The sequence below is a fragment of the Mus musculus genome, chromosome 2 (assembly GCF_000001635.26).
Source record: "Mus musculus strain C57BL/6J chromosome 2, GRCm38.p6 C57BL/6J".
NCBI classification, from domain to species: Eukaryota; Metazoa; Chordata; class Mammalia; order Rodentia; family Muridae; genus Mus; species Mus musculus.
In genome coordinates this window covers 70,249,198-70,265,342 of record NC_000068.7, presented here as the reverse complement: position 1 = coordinate 70,265,342, position 16,145 = coordinate 70,249,198, and the positions used below count along the sequence as shown (strand labels likewise).

At 45.7% G+C, this 16,145-nt stretch overlaps 1 protein-coding gene across 12 annotated transcripts in view; it reads right to left on the bottom strand.

Moving 5' to 3' along the window:
* Myo3b (myosin IIIB) overlaps positions 1 to 16,145 on the bottom strand; it is a 390,070-nt gene that overhangs the window by 163,853 nt on the left and 210,072 nt on the right. For 11 of the 12 annotated variants that reach the window (NM_177376.4, XM_017319039.1, XM_006499745.4 and 8 more), the window contains 6 exons: positions 13,480 to 13,606; positions 12,162 to 12,372; positions 10,803 to 10,950; positions 9,943 to 10,096; positions 8,766 to 8,854; positions 7,251 to 7,380 (listed from right to left, as the gene is read on the bottom strand). In NM_177376.4, coding sequence (NP_796350.2) covers positions 7,251 to 7,380; positions 8,766 to 8,854; positions 9,943 to 10,096; positions 10,803 to 10,950; positions 12,162 to 12,372; positions 13,480 to 13,606 — 859 coding nt within the window. The remainder of the gene's footprint in view (positions 1 to 7,250; positions 7,381 to 8,765; positions 8,855 to 9,942; positions 10,097 to 10,802; positions 10,951 to 12,161; positions 12,373 to 13,479; positions 13,607 to 16,145) is intronic. The other variant, XM_017319038.2, reaches the window with a different exon arrangement.

Here is a 16,145-nt window from a genome sequence, read left to right as displayed (position 1 = left end):
AAGGACTGGTGGTCGCATCGTTCTTGCTGGTCGAGAGCAGATGCGACAATTGGTGGCCCGTACGGGGAACCGACTCCCCCACCGAGTTCAGAACTTTCAGCAGTCAGTGGTTGCCGGCAGGGTAAGTTCACAGTGAGTGAAACTTGCGACCCCAGGAGTTTGGGAAGGACCTCGGATAAAATAGAGGCAAGTATAAAGTTGCCAGGAAGCAGGCACAAAGTAAAGATAAGGTTCACGGCTTTGGGACAAGTTAAGGTTCCTGGTTTGGGGACAAGTTAAGGAACTATGATAACCTCAGTGTAGTGATCAATAGATCCTCGCTGTGTAGTTATGCTTTTTTCTCCCATTGACCCTTTGTGGGTAGGTCTGATAGTTTTGGTCTTGTTTGTTCTGATATATGGACTCTGTTACTGTTTGAATCAAGAGGCAGTCAAGACAGGTCAGAAAATCCTTATAGAGCAACAAGAAAGTATGTCGGAAAAGGAGAAGGGCTTAAAAAGAAAAAGGAAAAAGAAGACACAGTAAAATCAGGTGGACAGAAAGGACAAAATAAAAGAGCCGAGGTGGAGGAGGAAGGCGAATTAGCTTCTGTGCCTCCTCCCTATGCCTCCTCAGCAGCCACCTGTAGGTGGACCTTCTGTCCGGAGATTTGGAGAGGATCGACAGGATCAGGTGTTGACGTGGGCGAGAGGGTCTGTTTGTGTGTTTCCACAGGACCAGACAGAACCTCTTTGGGTGCCGGAGAGATTGGTGAGACGCTGCAAGAATGAGGCTCCTGATCCAGTTGCCCCTGTGGATGTGGTAGATGATCCCACAAGCACAAAGGATGGAGCCGAGATGAGAGATCCTTTCGGTATTCCAGAAGCCGATACCAGCTCGACATGACATTCAAATTTTTCCACGCTTTTTGATCCCTGAATTCCCCTTAAAGAGATAGCCCCGCTGGCCATCTATCCCTTGCTTCAGGGAAGATGAGCGGGGATGAGAGCCCTGGGATGTATGCTTGTTATAGTGTGTGTGTTTTTTGTGTTTGGCACATGTGTTAGGTGCAGAGTGTGCGGCCCGCACTTTCGCCATGGTAGCGTAGGCTTTTGCTGCAGTGGAGGCGGGACAATCTCCTCAGATTCGGTTTGCCGCTCTAAAAGAAATTATGCTGCGTTATGCCGTGGGGTGCGAGGCTAAGCACTGCACAGAGGATAGCTTGCTGTTGGCATCCTGTGGAAGGCACGTCTGATTGCATGAAGGTTCAGTGTCCTAGTTCCCTTCCCCCAGGAAAAACGACACAGGAGCTGGCCAAGACCTCTCTGGGTGATGAGCCTAAGAGATGGTTTTGTGTAGGGCCCCTATGCTTGCACACTGGGGATCAGACCTCTACCTTCACCCATGAGGCTTGCTTGTAGCAATTAAGATCTGGCTGTAGATTAATCAACATCCTGGCCTTTGATGCACCTGCCGCAAGCAAAACACAATCTCCCCAGGTGTGGCTTGGCATAATAGAGAGGTAGTCAGTGATAAGACTCCCTGGGCATGTCACCAACCTAAGACAGGGATCAAACCAATGCTGTTTGTCACCCAAGGACGGGTAAGGGGCATGGCTGCGGGGGGCTATCTACAGACATTCTCTCTGCCAAAAAAGAAAAAAGGGGGAATTGTGGGGAGCGGGTGTGGCGGCAGTCCCAAAGGCGCCAGGGACTGTAGCTAAGTCATATGACTTGCACCTGACTTCCTCATATAAGACACAAACATCTTGAGTGCTGCGCAGGTGTACCAGGATACAGGTGAATCCAATTTGGTGGAGATATGCCCCTGCTGCCCTGATTAGCTGAAGCTGCATGCCTGGTGAGGTGGCGTGGCCTGCTGTGCGTGGATGGGAACTGAAAGTATAAAAGAGTGAGAGGCCCAGGCTAGAGGGAGGATTATTATTCAAGAGAGGATTACTATTAGTGGGGAGATATAAAAACAAGGGAGATATAAAAACAAGGGAGATAAAAACAAGGGAGATATAAAAACAAGGGAGATATAAAAACGAGGGAGATATAAACAAGGGAGATATAAACAAGGGAGATATAAACAGGGGAGATATAAACAAGGGAGATATAAACAGGGGAGATATAAACAAGGGAGATATAAACAAGGGAGATATAAAAACAAGGGAGATATAAACAAGAAGAAACAGGACTGAATAAACGTGTGCAGAAGGATCCTGTTGCAGCATCGTTCTTCCTGGCCTGTTGAGCGCGCGCAACAATCTGGGGTGTGTGCTCATGTCTACCCAGGCGTAACCAGCCTAGGCCATGGTTCCAGGACATTCTACTCCTGTGCTCTGGTGCTTCCTGGCACCATCTGTCCTGGGCCCCCAGGGAAGACCCCATGCTTCCCTCCTCCCTGGGAGGCTCCAAAATCACTTGCAGATGCCAGAGTGACTATAGTCACATCTGCCTTCCTGGTGAGTGCTAGCGGCCTTACACTTCTCTCTAGACTGCAAATGTGGCTTTCTGAGTGGAGTTCCTTCTGACGTTCACAGTTTATTAAAAGAAACCCCAGGCTCCGGCAGGCTGGCAGCCAGCACAGTAAATCACAGAACATCCACATTTCTGATGTGTGCTTCAAGCGCTCTTGCGACTACCAGGAAATGCCATTCACAAATGGCTCTGGGGCAGCACAGAGCCTCACTGCGACAGCTCCACTCCAGCAGCTGCGGGGGAGGTGATGCCCTTCCCTCATCATCTCCAGCAGCTCACATTCCAGAGGATCCACTTCACCCATCCCGGAATTCCCCCAGGAAGTGAAACTGGGGTTGAATTTTGAAGGACTAACTGGGAGGCAGGGGAGGTGGAAGGAAAGAAGGTATGGTGGGGAGGGATGGCGTGGGGAGCATTGGAGTGCTGGATATATGCTCCACACATGTGTGGAACAGAAAGCTCTGTCTTATATCTCATGCAGCTCAGTGTTAGCAGAGAGGCACACAGCATGACCACACAAGGCAGAATAGCACTGCGAGGTAGACCAACATGTTTACCGCATAGATCTGGTTGTCCATTGTGGTGTGAGGAGCCCCGTGCAATAACACTTACTAGTCCTGAAATAGTCCACCTGCAGGCCAAAGCATGGTCAGGGCAACAGGCCAAAAGGAAGAGAATCCATGCTGACTGTGGCTGCCTCTGTTTATCCAGTGCTGACTGCGAACCTTGGGATGAGAACCTTGGGATGAGAGCACCCTCTAGCACCGCTATCTTTCTCACCAGACTTAGCTGCTGCTAGACAACACAGGAGTGGCCCTGTCTCCTGGCGCCCTGGGGCTTTATTTCACTCTGCATGTTCAGTCTCTTTCATAGTCAGTGAGAACAGGAAAGTCAAAGGAAGCATTGGGGGAAATGCTGGGTGATTACTATCTCTGATGTCACATGGCAGTTACCATGGTAACTTGGTTGTGGAAAGTCTCCCCCCAAGACCCATGTGTCAAGGCACAGTCTCCAGCCCTGGTACTACTGGGAGGAGATGCAAGCCTCTAAGAGGCAGGAACTAGTGAGAGCTCTTCAGATTGGTGGAAGTGTCTCCCTAAAGGCAGTGATGGAAACCTGGCCATTTTCTTTCTCTCAAGACAAAGACGGTTTTGCTCCACCAGGCAAACCTGCCACTAGGTGCTACCCCAGTACCAAGCCAGCAGAAACAATTGACCATGCGCTGTAACGCCTAACACTGTGAGAAGTAAAACTTTTCTCTTTGTGAATTGGTTATCGCTGGGTATTTGTTAAAGTCATGGAAAGCTATCAAAGTTATACACAGTCAAGTGTTGATCTTTTTGACCGTAATAAGGAACTCAGACAACACATCTTTTCTATAGCCACTAATTAAGGGAGTGTTACTTTCCAGGTCGCCCAGAGAAGAGGCTCCCTTGAAAGGGTAAGAAAGCCAGTCTAGGGCACGCTGATGCCTGACTTGGGAAGTAAAAGACAGTTTCTAGCTCCCATGAAACCGGAACTTAGCTGGAAGGAATTCTTTGATAATGAAATTAAAATTTTCCTTTGAATTTTAAGGGGTGTTCCTTAGCTTTCGGCAAAAGCCCGTATTACTGTGAAATAGAAAGTGCTCAGAAGAGTGTGCAAAGCATAAGTTCACTGCATAATGACCACTATGAAGCAAGTGTCCAGGGGTCCACCATTCAGATCAGAAGCCAGAGCATCCAAGCATGGCCAGGACCATCTAGGCTGACCCTTGCAATGCTTGTTGCTGTATTTTTAAAAAGATTTATTTATTTTATTTTATATGGATAAGTACTTTGCCTACATGTATGTATGTGTACTGTGTGTGTGCCTGGTGCCTGTGGAGGTCAGAAGTGGGCATGGGATCTCCTGGGACTGGAGTTATAGACAGTTCTGAGCCACCATATGGGGGCTGGGAACGGAACTTGGCTCCTCTACAAGAGCACCAAGTGCTCTTAACCAATGAGCCATTCATTTAAGTTTTGAAGCAGGGTAAATAAAATGACATAAACAATGGGTTTCCAAGCACTGGAATTATGTTGCCAGAGTAACCGGGCCTTCTTTGTCTCTCACAGCAATGTCTAGCCACTTCCACCCCTTCAAAGAGACAAGCATACACCTGAAACAAATGCTTTCAATTTCAGTGAAAAAAAGAGACTTCTCTTCAAAGGCTATACTACAATTACAGGCAGGCAGGCAGACAGACAGACAGACAGACAGACAGACAGGCAGACAGGCAGGCAGGCAGGCAGGCAGACAGAAAAACAGACAGAAAAACAGACAGACAGAGGATAGATGGTGATAGATGTTTCAGATCTTAAAAGCCCCATTAACATTCTGCCATTCGATGCAAGACACAGCAACACTTTTTAATGAAGGTGGGAGGACGATTATCATTACAAGGTAGTAAACTGGGGACCACTTCAAAACAGAAAGTGAAGGCACAAGGAAAAAGGTTCTAGTTTCTCTACTGACACACCGCACTAACTCTGCTGTAGCCTCCTGCTGTCTCAGTAGGCACCTTGTTACCAGAAGACTTTGGTGTCAGCTAACTGAATGCATTTTTGCATGAATAAATCCAGAAAGCAGACAAATACTCTTGCCTTTTAGTTTTGACACTTACATGCTGCTTTTAATATTATTCAAAATTTGAAGAAGAGTGGATTTACAATTCAAAAAAAAAAAAACAGCATCGTGCACAGCTCAGAATCACAGAGGAGCTTGCTAGGATATCACGTTTGTTTCCTCTCTCCTTCTGTCTCTCTCCCTTTCTCTCTCTCTCTCTCTCTCTCTCTCTCTCTCTCTCTCTCTCTCTCTCACACACACACACACACACACACACACACACACACACACACACACACTTTTGTTACTCCTAGATGATGTGAGCTTCCATTTCCAGGCACAATTCAGAAAGGTTATAAGCTCTCTGGAAGACGAATTAAAATTTTAAGTCAAGAACTAGAAAAGGCTCTGCTGTGTTTCTTTCCTGCTTTGGGGAGACTCCGGGAAGGACAGGAGGCTCAAGGCAGAGCTTTGCTTTCTGCATAGAGCCACCTAGTGCTCAGGACTATGAACTTATTTTTTTTCCTTCAGCCACAAGCTGAAAGAGTAAATTCCAAAACCACGAACAGGTTTGACAAGTCATTATTTATGTTTATAGGAGAGTGCAAATGCCAGCTGAAGAAGAGTCTTGCGGACAAATTTTATTTCAGGGACTATTAGCCCTGTTAATAACGGCATTATCTCTGCTTCTGCCCAGAAGCCAGCTGCAGAGGAGTCTGAACTCCAGAGGGGAGCACCAGCCAGCTCTGCCCACAGCTGTTCACGGGATCCCGGGGATCCACATGAATTAATCCTGGCTGCAGCCAAGAAGCATCTACAGGGCAAGCTGGCTGCAGACTTTGAGTGGGCACTGGGTACCACGGAAGCATGTTTGAAGGATGTTAAGTTACTTGTTTAAGTCAAGAGGGGCACAGGTTGTATGTAGACTAGCTTTTTGTTCTCTCTTAGGCAGGATTTTCACTTACTCTGGATCATTTATATACTCAGCTATAAATTAGACATGGCGACAGTTCCATCCTACCTTGCAAAGGTCCCAGGTGAGAGACATGGGTGCCAATGATTTTAGGAAAAGGAAGGAGCTGTGAGAAGAGGATTGTTGTGGCCCAGACAGAGACAGCTGGATCCCAGGTGAATCAAAGGAGCTTGGTCCAGTGAGAATCCATTGATCTGGGAACTCTCATCTGGGGACCTAGCAGCCTGCTTCTTGGCACGAGGACCCACAGATGGACAGTTTCAGCTGTCTGTCAGCAAGTGAAGCCATAGATGTTCCGGGTTGTTTAGGGGAATGAGAGAGGGTGAGAACTGGACCAGGTAATCTCTGAGGGCTCTTGGTCAGAAGACCGTTGATGTGCCACACACCCTTTCCTTGGAATCTTACACCAATACATCTCCATAATTCTAGGTAAACCAAGTCTATGATTATATACAGTTTTATCAAGAGAGTTAAAAGGAGGCAGAGACGATGAGAATTGTAAGAGCTGATGTGGAAAGTGTGTGTGTATGTGTGAATGTGTGAATGAGTATGTATGTGTCTGTGTCTCTGTGTGTGTGTGTGTGTGTGTATGTACGTGTGTATCTGTGTGTTCGTGTGTGTGTGTGCACGTGCGTATCTGTGTGTGACTTCCACTGTGTGTGTATGAATGTGTATATCTGTGTCTCTGTATGTGCATGTGTGTATCTGTGAATGTGTCTTTGTGTGTATGTGTGTGTCTCTCTGTGTGTTCACATGTGTGTGTGTGTGTGTGTGTGTGTGTGTGTGTGTGTGTTATGTGTGATTAATTCTTCTCAGGACTTAATTTACAAAAGAAATAGCCATGTTCTTTTCTTGAATTTAAACAGCACCCTGACCCTGGTTAAAGTTCAGTGTTGGGCTGGAGAGATGGCTCAGTGGTTAAGACCTTTGGGTGCTCCTGCAAAGGATTCAGGTTTTGGTCCCAGTACTCACATCATAGCTCACAACCATCCTTAACTCCTGTCCCGGGGATCTGATTCCCTCTATGACCTCTGTGGGCACCAGGCATGCACATGGTGCATAGGCATACACACAGGGGTAACACTCAGACATGAAAAATAAAACAAAATAAAGTAAGTCTTTAAAAGGGGGGAATTTGATGTTGACAGTGCACATATGACAGTATTTGGGCACTGACTAAAAGACACCACATAGGCACTGGACTAAAGCTTTGGGGAGTTCTCAGGTACCTGTTTTGGTCAAAGGAATTGAGAACAGTTGCTGAAGGAGTTTGTTCTCAGACGTCCTCAGGACTACCACCACGTCAGCAGGGAGGGTGTCTCTGTTTTTCTCAAGAACCCCAGAAGCATCGTATAACACCTAGAAGACAGACAGCAACGTGTGCAAGTTACCAGAGGCAACTGACTGTGGCCAGGGACACTGACGGGCTGTCTGAGGAGCCACTGCCCGGCAACTGGATATAAACTCATCCTGTCATGTAACACAAAGCCTTTGACTACCAAGCACCAGATAAAAGAAAGAAGTTGTACTTTTGACAGGTCAATTTATCTTAGCTTCCTGTCCAGGTATCTTTGAAGAAAGGATCATATGGAAGAAATGGCATATTATAAAAACTGCTAAAATACTGAGTGTTCATCCCGTGTGAAATGCTTATTCCCATTCTACTGATAGGCAAGTGGGGGCTTAACAAGGGGCCAAATGAGGTCTGGCAGTCATCATACTGGGGCAAATCAGCTTTTAGCTCATGACCACGATGCCCTCACTGCCTCTCAAAGCACTCATGGGGTCTGAGTGATCACTCAAAGAGTCTAAGTGGTTCTTGGTTCTCAGCAATGAGGGAATCCAACCTAGAGGGATTTGAAGGGATACTCTACAAATCCCTGCAGTGGTATGGTGGTTTGAATGAGGGTGCTTCCCATAGGTTCATATGGTTTAATGTGTGGTTCCCAGTTTGGGGTACTGTTTAGGAAGGATTAGGAGGCGTGACCTTAGTGGAGGAGGTGTGTCACTGGCTCTGAGGTTTCAAAAGCCCATGCCAAGCCCCTTCTCCCTCCTCTCTCTCTCTCTCTCTCTCTCTCTCTCTCTCTCTCTTTCTCTCTCTCTCTGCCACTATGCTCCCTGCCATGATGATCACTGACTCCTCCTCTGAAACTATAAGAAAGTGCCTGATTAAAAGCTTTTTGGTAAAAGTTGGCTTGGCCATGTTCCTCTTCATAGCAATAGTAACCCTAACTAAGATCAATGGTAAATAAATTCAGCAAAAAATTCACCAACCAGAGAGAAACTGATCCTAGAAAGAATAGAAATGTCTAGTGAAAACACAATCTCACTCATCCAGAGGGTAAGCTTTTAACACATGAACTGGCACTCCCATTGTTTATGTATCATGTTTCCATCTAAATATATTTAGACATTTCTAGTAGCCCATAGACACATCGAACGTGCTAAAATCCAGCCCTAAGGTGTTATCAACCATCCGATTTCAGCTATGCTCCAAATGACTTCAGAATGAGAACATCCACCATGAAACCCTGCAAAGACTGTGGTTCCTGTCAGTTCTGGGCCAGCCCTCGGAGCAGGAAGCAGCTTGTAGCCCTACAGGCCACTACATCTATAAACAGCACCAGTGAGGACACTTGGGGAATGCAATTAGAATCAAGAAGTGAAGCCTGCAAACAGTTTTGTGAGCATCCCCACGGGGATATTTTGTTGTTCTTAGATCCTATAAGTCCCACCCCTCTTACCGGTCCAGCATAGTGCTGAATGCCAAAACAGAGTTCCACACCTTTGGGCCTCCAGAAGAACTTACACCGTAGGTTGTCTTCAAATTTATCTGTGTGCAGAGAAGAGACTGGAGTGTTCATCTCTAAGTAGGATCTTTCCCCCCGCTCTCTCTCTCTCTCTCTCTCTCTCTCTCTCTCTCTCTCACACACACACACACACACACACACACACACACACCAAGGCTCAGGGATCATTGCAGAAGAAGGGGTGGAAAGAGTCAGAGGGAGCAGATGACTGGAATGAAAACCGTATTTGCTGCACGTGACAGTGCAGTCGCACACATGAACTCACAACAGCTCCAACATACAACCTATGACTATGTCTGTGTCACAGATCACAAGACCTGTACTAGATTAAATTGACCCCAAATCTCAGCATGGGAGGGACTCATGACGTCCCCCTTCTAGCTGAGGATGGCTACTAGGAAGAGGAGGAGCCAGTTTTCTTCAGGAATGCAGGCACACACATGGACTTAGAGATCATGAGAGAGGAGGGGTTACACACACACAGGCACACAGGCACACAGGCACACAGGCACACACATACACACACAATATTGAAGAGGGAAGGTAGTGGTAGAAGGGACTAAGGGAAGAACTGGAACAGGGATGAGTAGGGGCAGATTTGGTCCAAACACATCATATGCATGTAAGGATATTTTAAAGGGAGAGGGAGATTTAAGACGATAAGGAAATAACATTATTTATGCCGGCAGGAACAGGAGGATCTGGAGGGTTGCGGGTGGTGATAGATTTAAGCCACAAATTCTACCAAGACACTGCCATTCATTTAAAAACAATTTTTAAATTTAAATTTGTGTTTACGTGTATGTGTGTGTTCCTGCTTGTTCCTATGTGCACTGTATATGTGAGGATGCTAGAGTCAGATGGTGTAGAAACCCCCGTGAGTGGAGTTAAGCCGGTTGTACTCTGCCCAATATGAGAGTTGGGAACTGAACTGTGTTCTCAGCCAGAGCAGCAAGTCCTCTTAACCCCCACACCATCTCTCTGGCACACCAAAATCCACACTTCTACAACCCGCCAAGTGTCGGAAGTAAGATGGGTAAACTCCTTAAAGCTTGAAACACGTCCACCTAATGCCTTGTACTACCGAGTTCCACTCTCAGAAGGTACGTACCAACCAAGGTCTGGTCTGTCCCTTGGGGAAATCGACTTTCTTCATCCAGAAGTGCCAGAAGGCCCAAGGGTTTTTGGAGGAACATGTCCAGGAGTGGGCGATTGTCTTCATACTGCACGAGGACAGCATCGACACCTTCATTCTTGTACTCCATCTGGAGGGAAACGGACCGGGACCCTCTGGCCTGAAACTGGCCTCAGTACCACTGGGCATTTTAGCCTGGACTTCCTGGGTCTGGCCATATTGAGACATGTGAGTGACTGGGTGTGTTTGGGCCATATAGCAGAAGAATCTATGCATCACAGCCTTAATTCTGTGCACTCAGACTGTCAAATTTACCATTGAACTGCATGGGGAGTAGATTTCCATGTCTGGGGATTCAAGAATATCTGTTCTTCCTTCCAGGAGACACCCCTCCATTACTGGGGATCAGATGCAGAGACAATGGGAGTTGATGAAGGTGAATATGGCTTCTAAGAACCCCTGTATGGGCTCAGGGTCACCTTGTATCATTTTGGACACCATTATTTTTGTAGTCAAAATAGGAGAGAATGAAACATACTCAACAATATACATGGAAGAATTTTGAATCAAGGATTAAATAATTGGCCTGTCACCAGCTCCATGCAAGCGAGGGAAAATACCTTTCCAGAGAAATCAGGACCTTTTTTTTTTTCCCCCTCTCAGACTAAATTTTGACTGTTCATTTTGACAGGACTATTTTGCCAGTGGTTTTCTGTAGCCTTTTACTTAACAGACTGACTAACCAGGTTTTTGCTTCAAATTGTGGGCAGCCTGGCAGTCTTTCCCGCCCCCTACCCCCCCCCCCCCATTGCTTTAGCTTCAGAGTCAACCATTACCTGCTCAAGAGCAAACACATGCTGATTGAAGTAGTACTGGATCTGTTCATTGGCAATATTTATGCAGAGCTGTTCAAAGGAATTCCTCTGGAAATCCTCAAAGCCAAAAATGTCCAAGATGCCCACATTCATCCTGTCCTCTGCACTACTGTGAGAGAGAAGGAAAACAAACCAGGAGAAGTCCGTCTATCCCAAGACAACGAGAATACAAGTCCACATGTCTACCAACACCTAGATCCACACAGGGAAAGATGCCACCTACCTCCTCAGGGACAACAGCTTGAAACTTACAATAAAATTCCTTTATTCTCTTTTGAAAATGAAAATAAATAGAACCCTTTAAAAAGAGAATTCTTCTTTTTAAATTTGTCTCTGCTTTATAGCAGATTTCTTTTTTTTTTTTTTAAATTGAATGTCTTCCTTATTTACATTTCAAGTGTTTTCCCTTTTCCAGGTCTCCCCTTTGGGAGACCCCCTCCCACTGCCTCTATAAGGGTGCCCCCCATTCCTGTCTTCCCCCACCCTGGCATTCCCCTACACTGGGGCATCGAACACCCTCAGGCCCATGGGCAAGGGCCTGCTGAAAAATAGAATTCTTTAAAATCATGCTCAGAGTCAGGCATGATGACATATGCTTGTAACGTTAGCACTTGGGAGGCTAAGACAGGGATTGTCAGGAGTTCAAGGTCAGCCTGTGCTACAGAGCAAGACCCTGCATATATATATATATATATATATATATATATATATATATAGAGAGAGAGAGAGAGAGAGAGAGAGAGAGAGAACAGAACAAAAATCTACTCAGAAGCTTCTATACAGATCACACAAAGGGGCCTTGGCTACATAGTCTCCTATCTACCCACCCCTGTAACCTGCTTCTAATGAGACTTCAGAATTTAACTCTGTTTATTCCTCTACAATACAGAAAAAGACTAAAGGCCGGGAGAGAGAAAGGGGTTATAATAACAATAACAAGAGAAAGTCTGAGCTTTAAAGTTTTCTCAAAATGTATCAGTTATTTCTAAAAATACCCCGAGGAGGACACGTTAACCTCGCTTTCACAGAGATGAAAATTGGCAGACTGGTCAGCTGATGAAGCTGTAGACATCAGACATAAGCCTGGTTTATCCAGCTCCCTGCTAAGCCTCCTCCCTGCAATGGGTTTCAGTCATTCTCTTAGGAGTAAATGCTTCAACTCTCCTGGTTCCCACTGATGCTCTAAACGATGAAAGAGGGGGACCTTTGCCTAAAGAAAAACCACGTAGGTCTAAGGCAAACTCTAAGGGACACCAGTAGATGAGTGATCACTCTAGGCCTCTGCTTCCGGGGGGGGGGGGGGGGGCGGGGACGACTTGCCATATGTTTTTATCTGGCTGCAGGAGTGTGTTGATTCGATTCACAATCCAGCTGAACAGCCTCCCATAGAGGGCCTTAGACATGGCGTCCCTGACGTCTTCAGCCCTGTCCACTGTGTTGGCTCTGACAATGGTCTCCCCTCGTGTGACCACACAGTGGGAAGTGAGGGCCTCCTGAAGCTCTTCGGAGCTAATGCAGAGCACGCAGGCAGCTGGAACACAGAGTGAGTATGGTCCTAGACATGTGGCTACCCCTCACACAGCCCATGCCAGTCAGCACTACAGCACCCACTGTGTGCAGGGCTCTGTTCTTCATACTGTGCTTCATGGTCAAGACAAACAAGCAAGGTCCCTGACTCCAAGAAGCACCTGTGCTGGACAGCACAACTCCAAAACTGTTTTGAAAGGTCCCTACAAGTATTTAGTAAGGAAAGGTGTGAGGGACTGGGGAGAGGACATGGTGTTTTATCAAATAAATTGCAAGAATAAACAGTCACAAACACATGGGATAGTAAAGGCCCTAAATAAGAGTGATACAAAATAACACAAAAAGGTATTTGGTTTGGTTTGGTCTGGTTGGTTTGGTTTTTACTTTGGTTTGGTTTGGTTTTTGGAGACAAGGTTTCTCTGTGTAGCCCTGACTCACTTGGAACTCACTCTGTAGACCAGACTGGTCTAGAACTCAGAGATCCACCTACCTCTGCCTCCTGAGTGTTAGGATTAAAGGTGTGTGTCACCACCATCAATTGGCCCAAAGGTTTTTAGTCAATTATTTGGGGGACATGGACTCTGTAGCCTAAGCTAGCCTCAGGTCCTGTGTCCTCCTGTTTCTTCTTCCCAAGCACTGTGACTAGTTATGACTAGTTATGACTAGTTATGACTAGTTATGAGGTATTGTATCCAGCAGTTACTTTATATGTGTAAACAATCCTTATCCTTTCTTCCACCATGACTGCTGGTAGAACTTACAAAACAGGTAGATGCTGCTTTCTGTCCTATGGATACTGATTTCATGGATACAAAAAAGGGCCAAACTTCTATTTCTTTTAAACAGGTAAATGGTTTTGAAAAGCAGCAAAGTTGGAGACCCACTGTGTAAAGTTACTCATCACAGACTGCTGTTCTGCAGAGCAGCCCCTCAGCCCAGGGATGAAGGGTAATAGTCCACAGGATGACTTCTGGGAAATGTTGGCCAGTGTTACATTCTGGAGCTATCAGGAAGATGAGTTACAGCTGCACCGTATCCTACAGACGCTTGAAAAGCTGTGGACACAGAGGACACATGCACTTTGACAAGGAAGCACTTAAGCATCAATTACCGTTTTCCAGAGCTTCTGGATTAGGTACCTCACTTTTATCAGTTTGGTGTTGAGAGGAAATAGCTGCGAATTCAATGCTGCCAATATTCAAAATCCCCGCCAGAATTCTGTACACAGAGTGTACCTCCTGAAAAGGACATGGAGAGCCACGCTCAGAGGTCATTACCATTTAAACTGACAAATGGCTCACCCTTGAGTTGAAAGTACCATAGTTGTCCATCAGTCTCTCTTCTCCCTCTCTTTGAACACGCACACTTTTTCCGTTCTTCCTGAAGTTAGAGGCGATGATGTCACTAAGCATTAACAACCAGACAAGTGAAACGATGTGCACCTCCTCGATTCGTGTCCCTGTGGATGCGAGCACGCTTGCTCTGTGCTTCCTTTCTCACTACTGCTGGCTAGAACTCCCAGCGTCCTGGCCGCAGCCACATCTTTAGAGCAGCAAAGGACCATGTGGAATGGAGCTGTTCTGCCACCTGACATGGTGACCAAGAGGGAAATGACCTTCTATGTCCTTTGACTTACTCTTTAGCTACTTACTCTAATTAATCCCAGCTCCCAAACAGGCCTTTCTTCAGAACAAGAGATTAGATAGATGTTCCCTCACCTTTTTTGGGTATAGCTTTTAATAAAATATCTCAGAGGGCATCCATTGATGGCTTACAAGGATATCTCAGAGCTATAGGTTGTAGTTATGCGTGAAGTGAGCACAGAGTTTGAAAAACTGACCAGAAATAAACCAGGATATTATGTCAGAAGAAGCAAGTATCTTGTCTCTAGTTCTTAGCACAAGAGTTTCTAAAATTGTCTGGGTAAACAGAGCTTTGTTGTGGCAACAAGTGCCTTTCAACCATGTCTGTGTTTATGTTAATAAGTAAGTTTTGTGGACTTGTAGATAAGACTCAAAATTGGAGAAACTGGTTGCTCAAGGGGGAACCAGTCTTAGAACTTTTAATCCCTTGATCCCAAGGAACTCTTGAGGAGGGCTAGGACTCCAAAATGAGTTAATCACCAATGGCCAATAGTTAATCAGTCGTGTGTGTGTGTGTGTGTGTAACTCCACAAAAACCCTAAACAGGATAAAGGAGCTTCCAAATAGGTGATTCCATGGGCTGCTAGCGGGGGGCTAGAGCCCCTTACATTTACTGCCTATTCATTTTTCATTTGGCTGGCCTTTCTAAGTCTGCAGCCTTAAGGCAAATGTTTTCCTGAATTCTGTGAGCTGGTATGTCAACTAGTCAAGTTATAGAATAAGGTCCCAGTAACTTTAGAACCAGTCGGAAGTGTAGGAAGCCTGGGGCTTCCAATTGGTGTCTGAAGTGGGGGCAGTATTGTGGGAGTGAGCCCTTAACTTGGAGCATCTGATACTAATGTTATACAAACAGATTTCATAGACTTGTAGGTCACTGAGTTGGTATAAGAGATTGATAGGGAATTTTAGAAAAAATAAAACCCATATACTTGATGGCATAAATTTGAGTAAAACTCATTCAGATTACCTAAGTCCTGTTTTCATGTTCGAAGTTGAGCATCTAAGTAGCATTAATGGAGTAAAAATAATGCATACTTTATATAAATTTTACAGTTTCTCTATGTGAAACAATAAAACATCTGGTTGGAAATTTTCTGGATTTTATGCTAATAAAGGAAACTACTTCCATAAAACATATTCAAACGGGTTATTTGATTTAATACTCTACACAGCAGCCAAGTAATAGGAACTGTCACTAGACCATTGATTAATGCTACCGCCCAAACAGAGCCTCCCTGTAGACATTACTCAGTAAAGCCTAAAAACCAAGCACGGGCTGTAGCACTGACATCTACTGGATGCCTGATAAAGCTACAAAGACAGATGAGAATTCCAAGCCAGGCTTCTGCCATAGATAAGTACTGTTCTTCCAACTACTAAATCAAGGGCAAGATGTCATGTTTCAGACTTCTAGGATCACTATTTAATCACACGACTTAAAAGTGGCTAGGAAGAACACCTACCAAATGGTTTTTTTTTTTTTTTTAGAACTTGCCTGGATTTAACATGACAGCCCCTCATTACCATGATCAATACAGGGTGAGTCCTGCCACACGCATCAAGCGACTCCCTACAGAGGTAGATCTGAGAGTTTGAAGCCTAGGCTGTTCCACATCTGCCATGTGTGTATCCAGCCTCTTTGAGGGGTTATCTGAAGCTCGCCTCCCTCTTAAGGAAAAGCGTCATTGCTCTAACGAGCGCACACAGTCCCTACCATACAAGCCCTGACTTCTTCCCAAAGAAGGCTTCAAGAACTTTAGCAGTAGGACGATGCGCTCCGAAGAAAACGGCGGCCTGAGAACGTGCTCTCGAGATGAGCAACTCACCACATTGCTTCTCCAGCCACGTTCTCTTAACACTATGCTCAGGGAATCAACAAAAGCACAAATGTGCCTCTGACCTTCAGTGAGAACATTTAGAGTCAAACACCGTGTGGACTGCTAGTGTCTCTATCCTCAGGACTCCTTCCTCGAATCAGGGAAGGAAGCAGGGACAGGGCATCCAACTCATCCTCTTTTCAAAGGATTTAGCCTCAGTGTGCTCCCCAAGCGTCACCTCTGGGCTTTCCTACCACTCTGTTAGTTCAGCTTGGAGGTTCATTGCTGATTCTTTTCAGAGGTCAGCTTAAGATGCC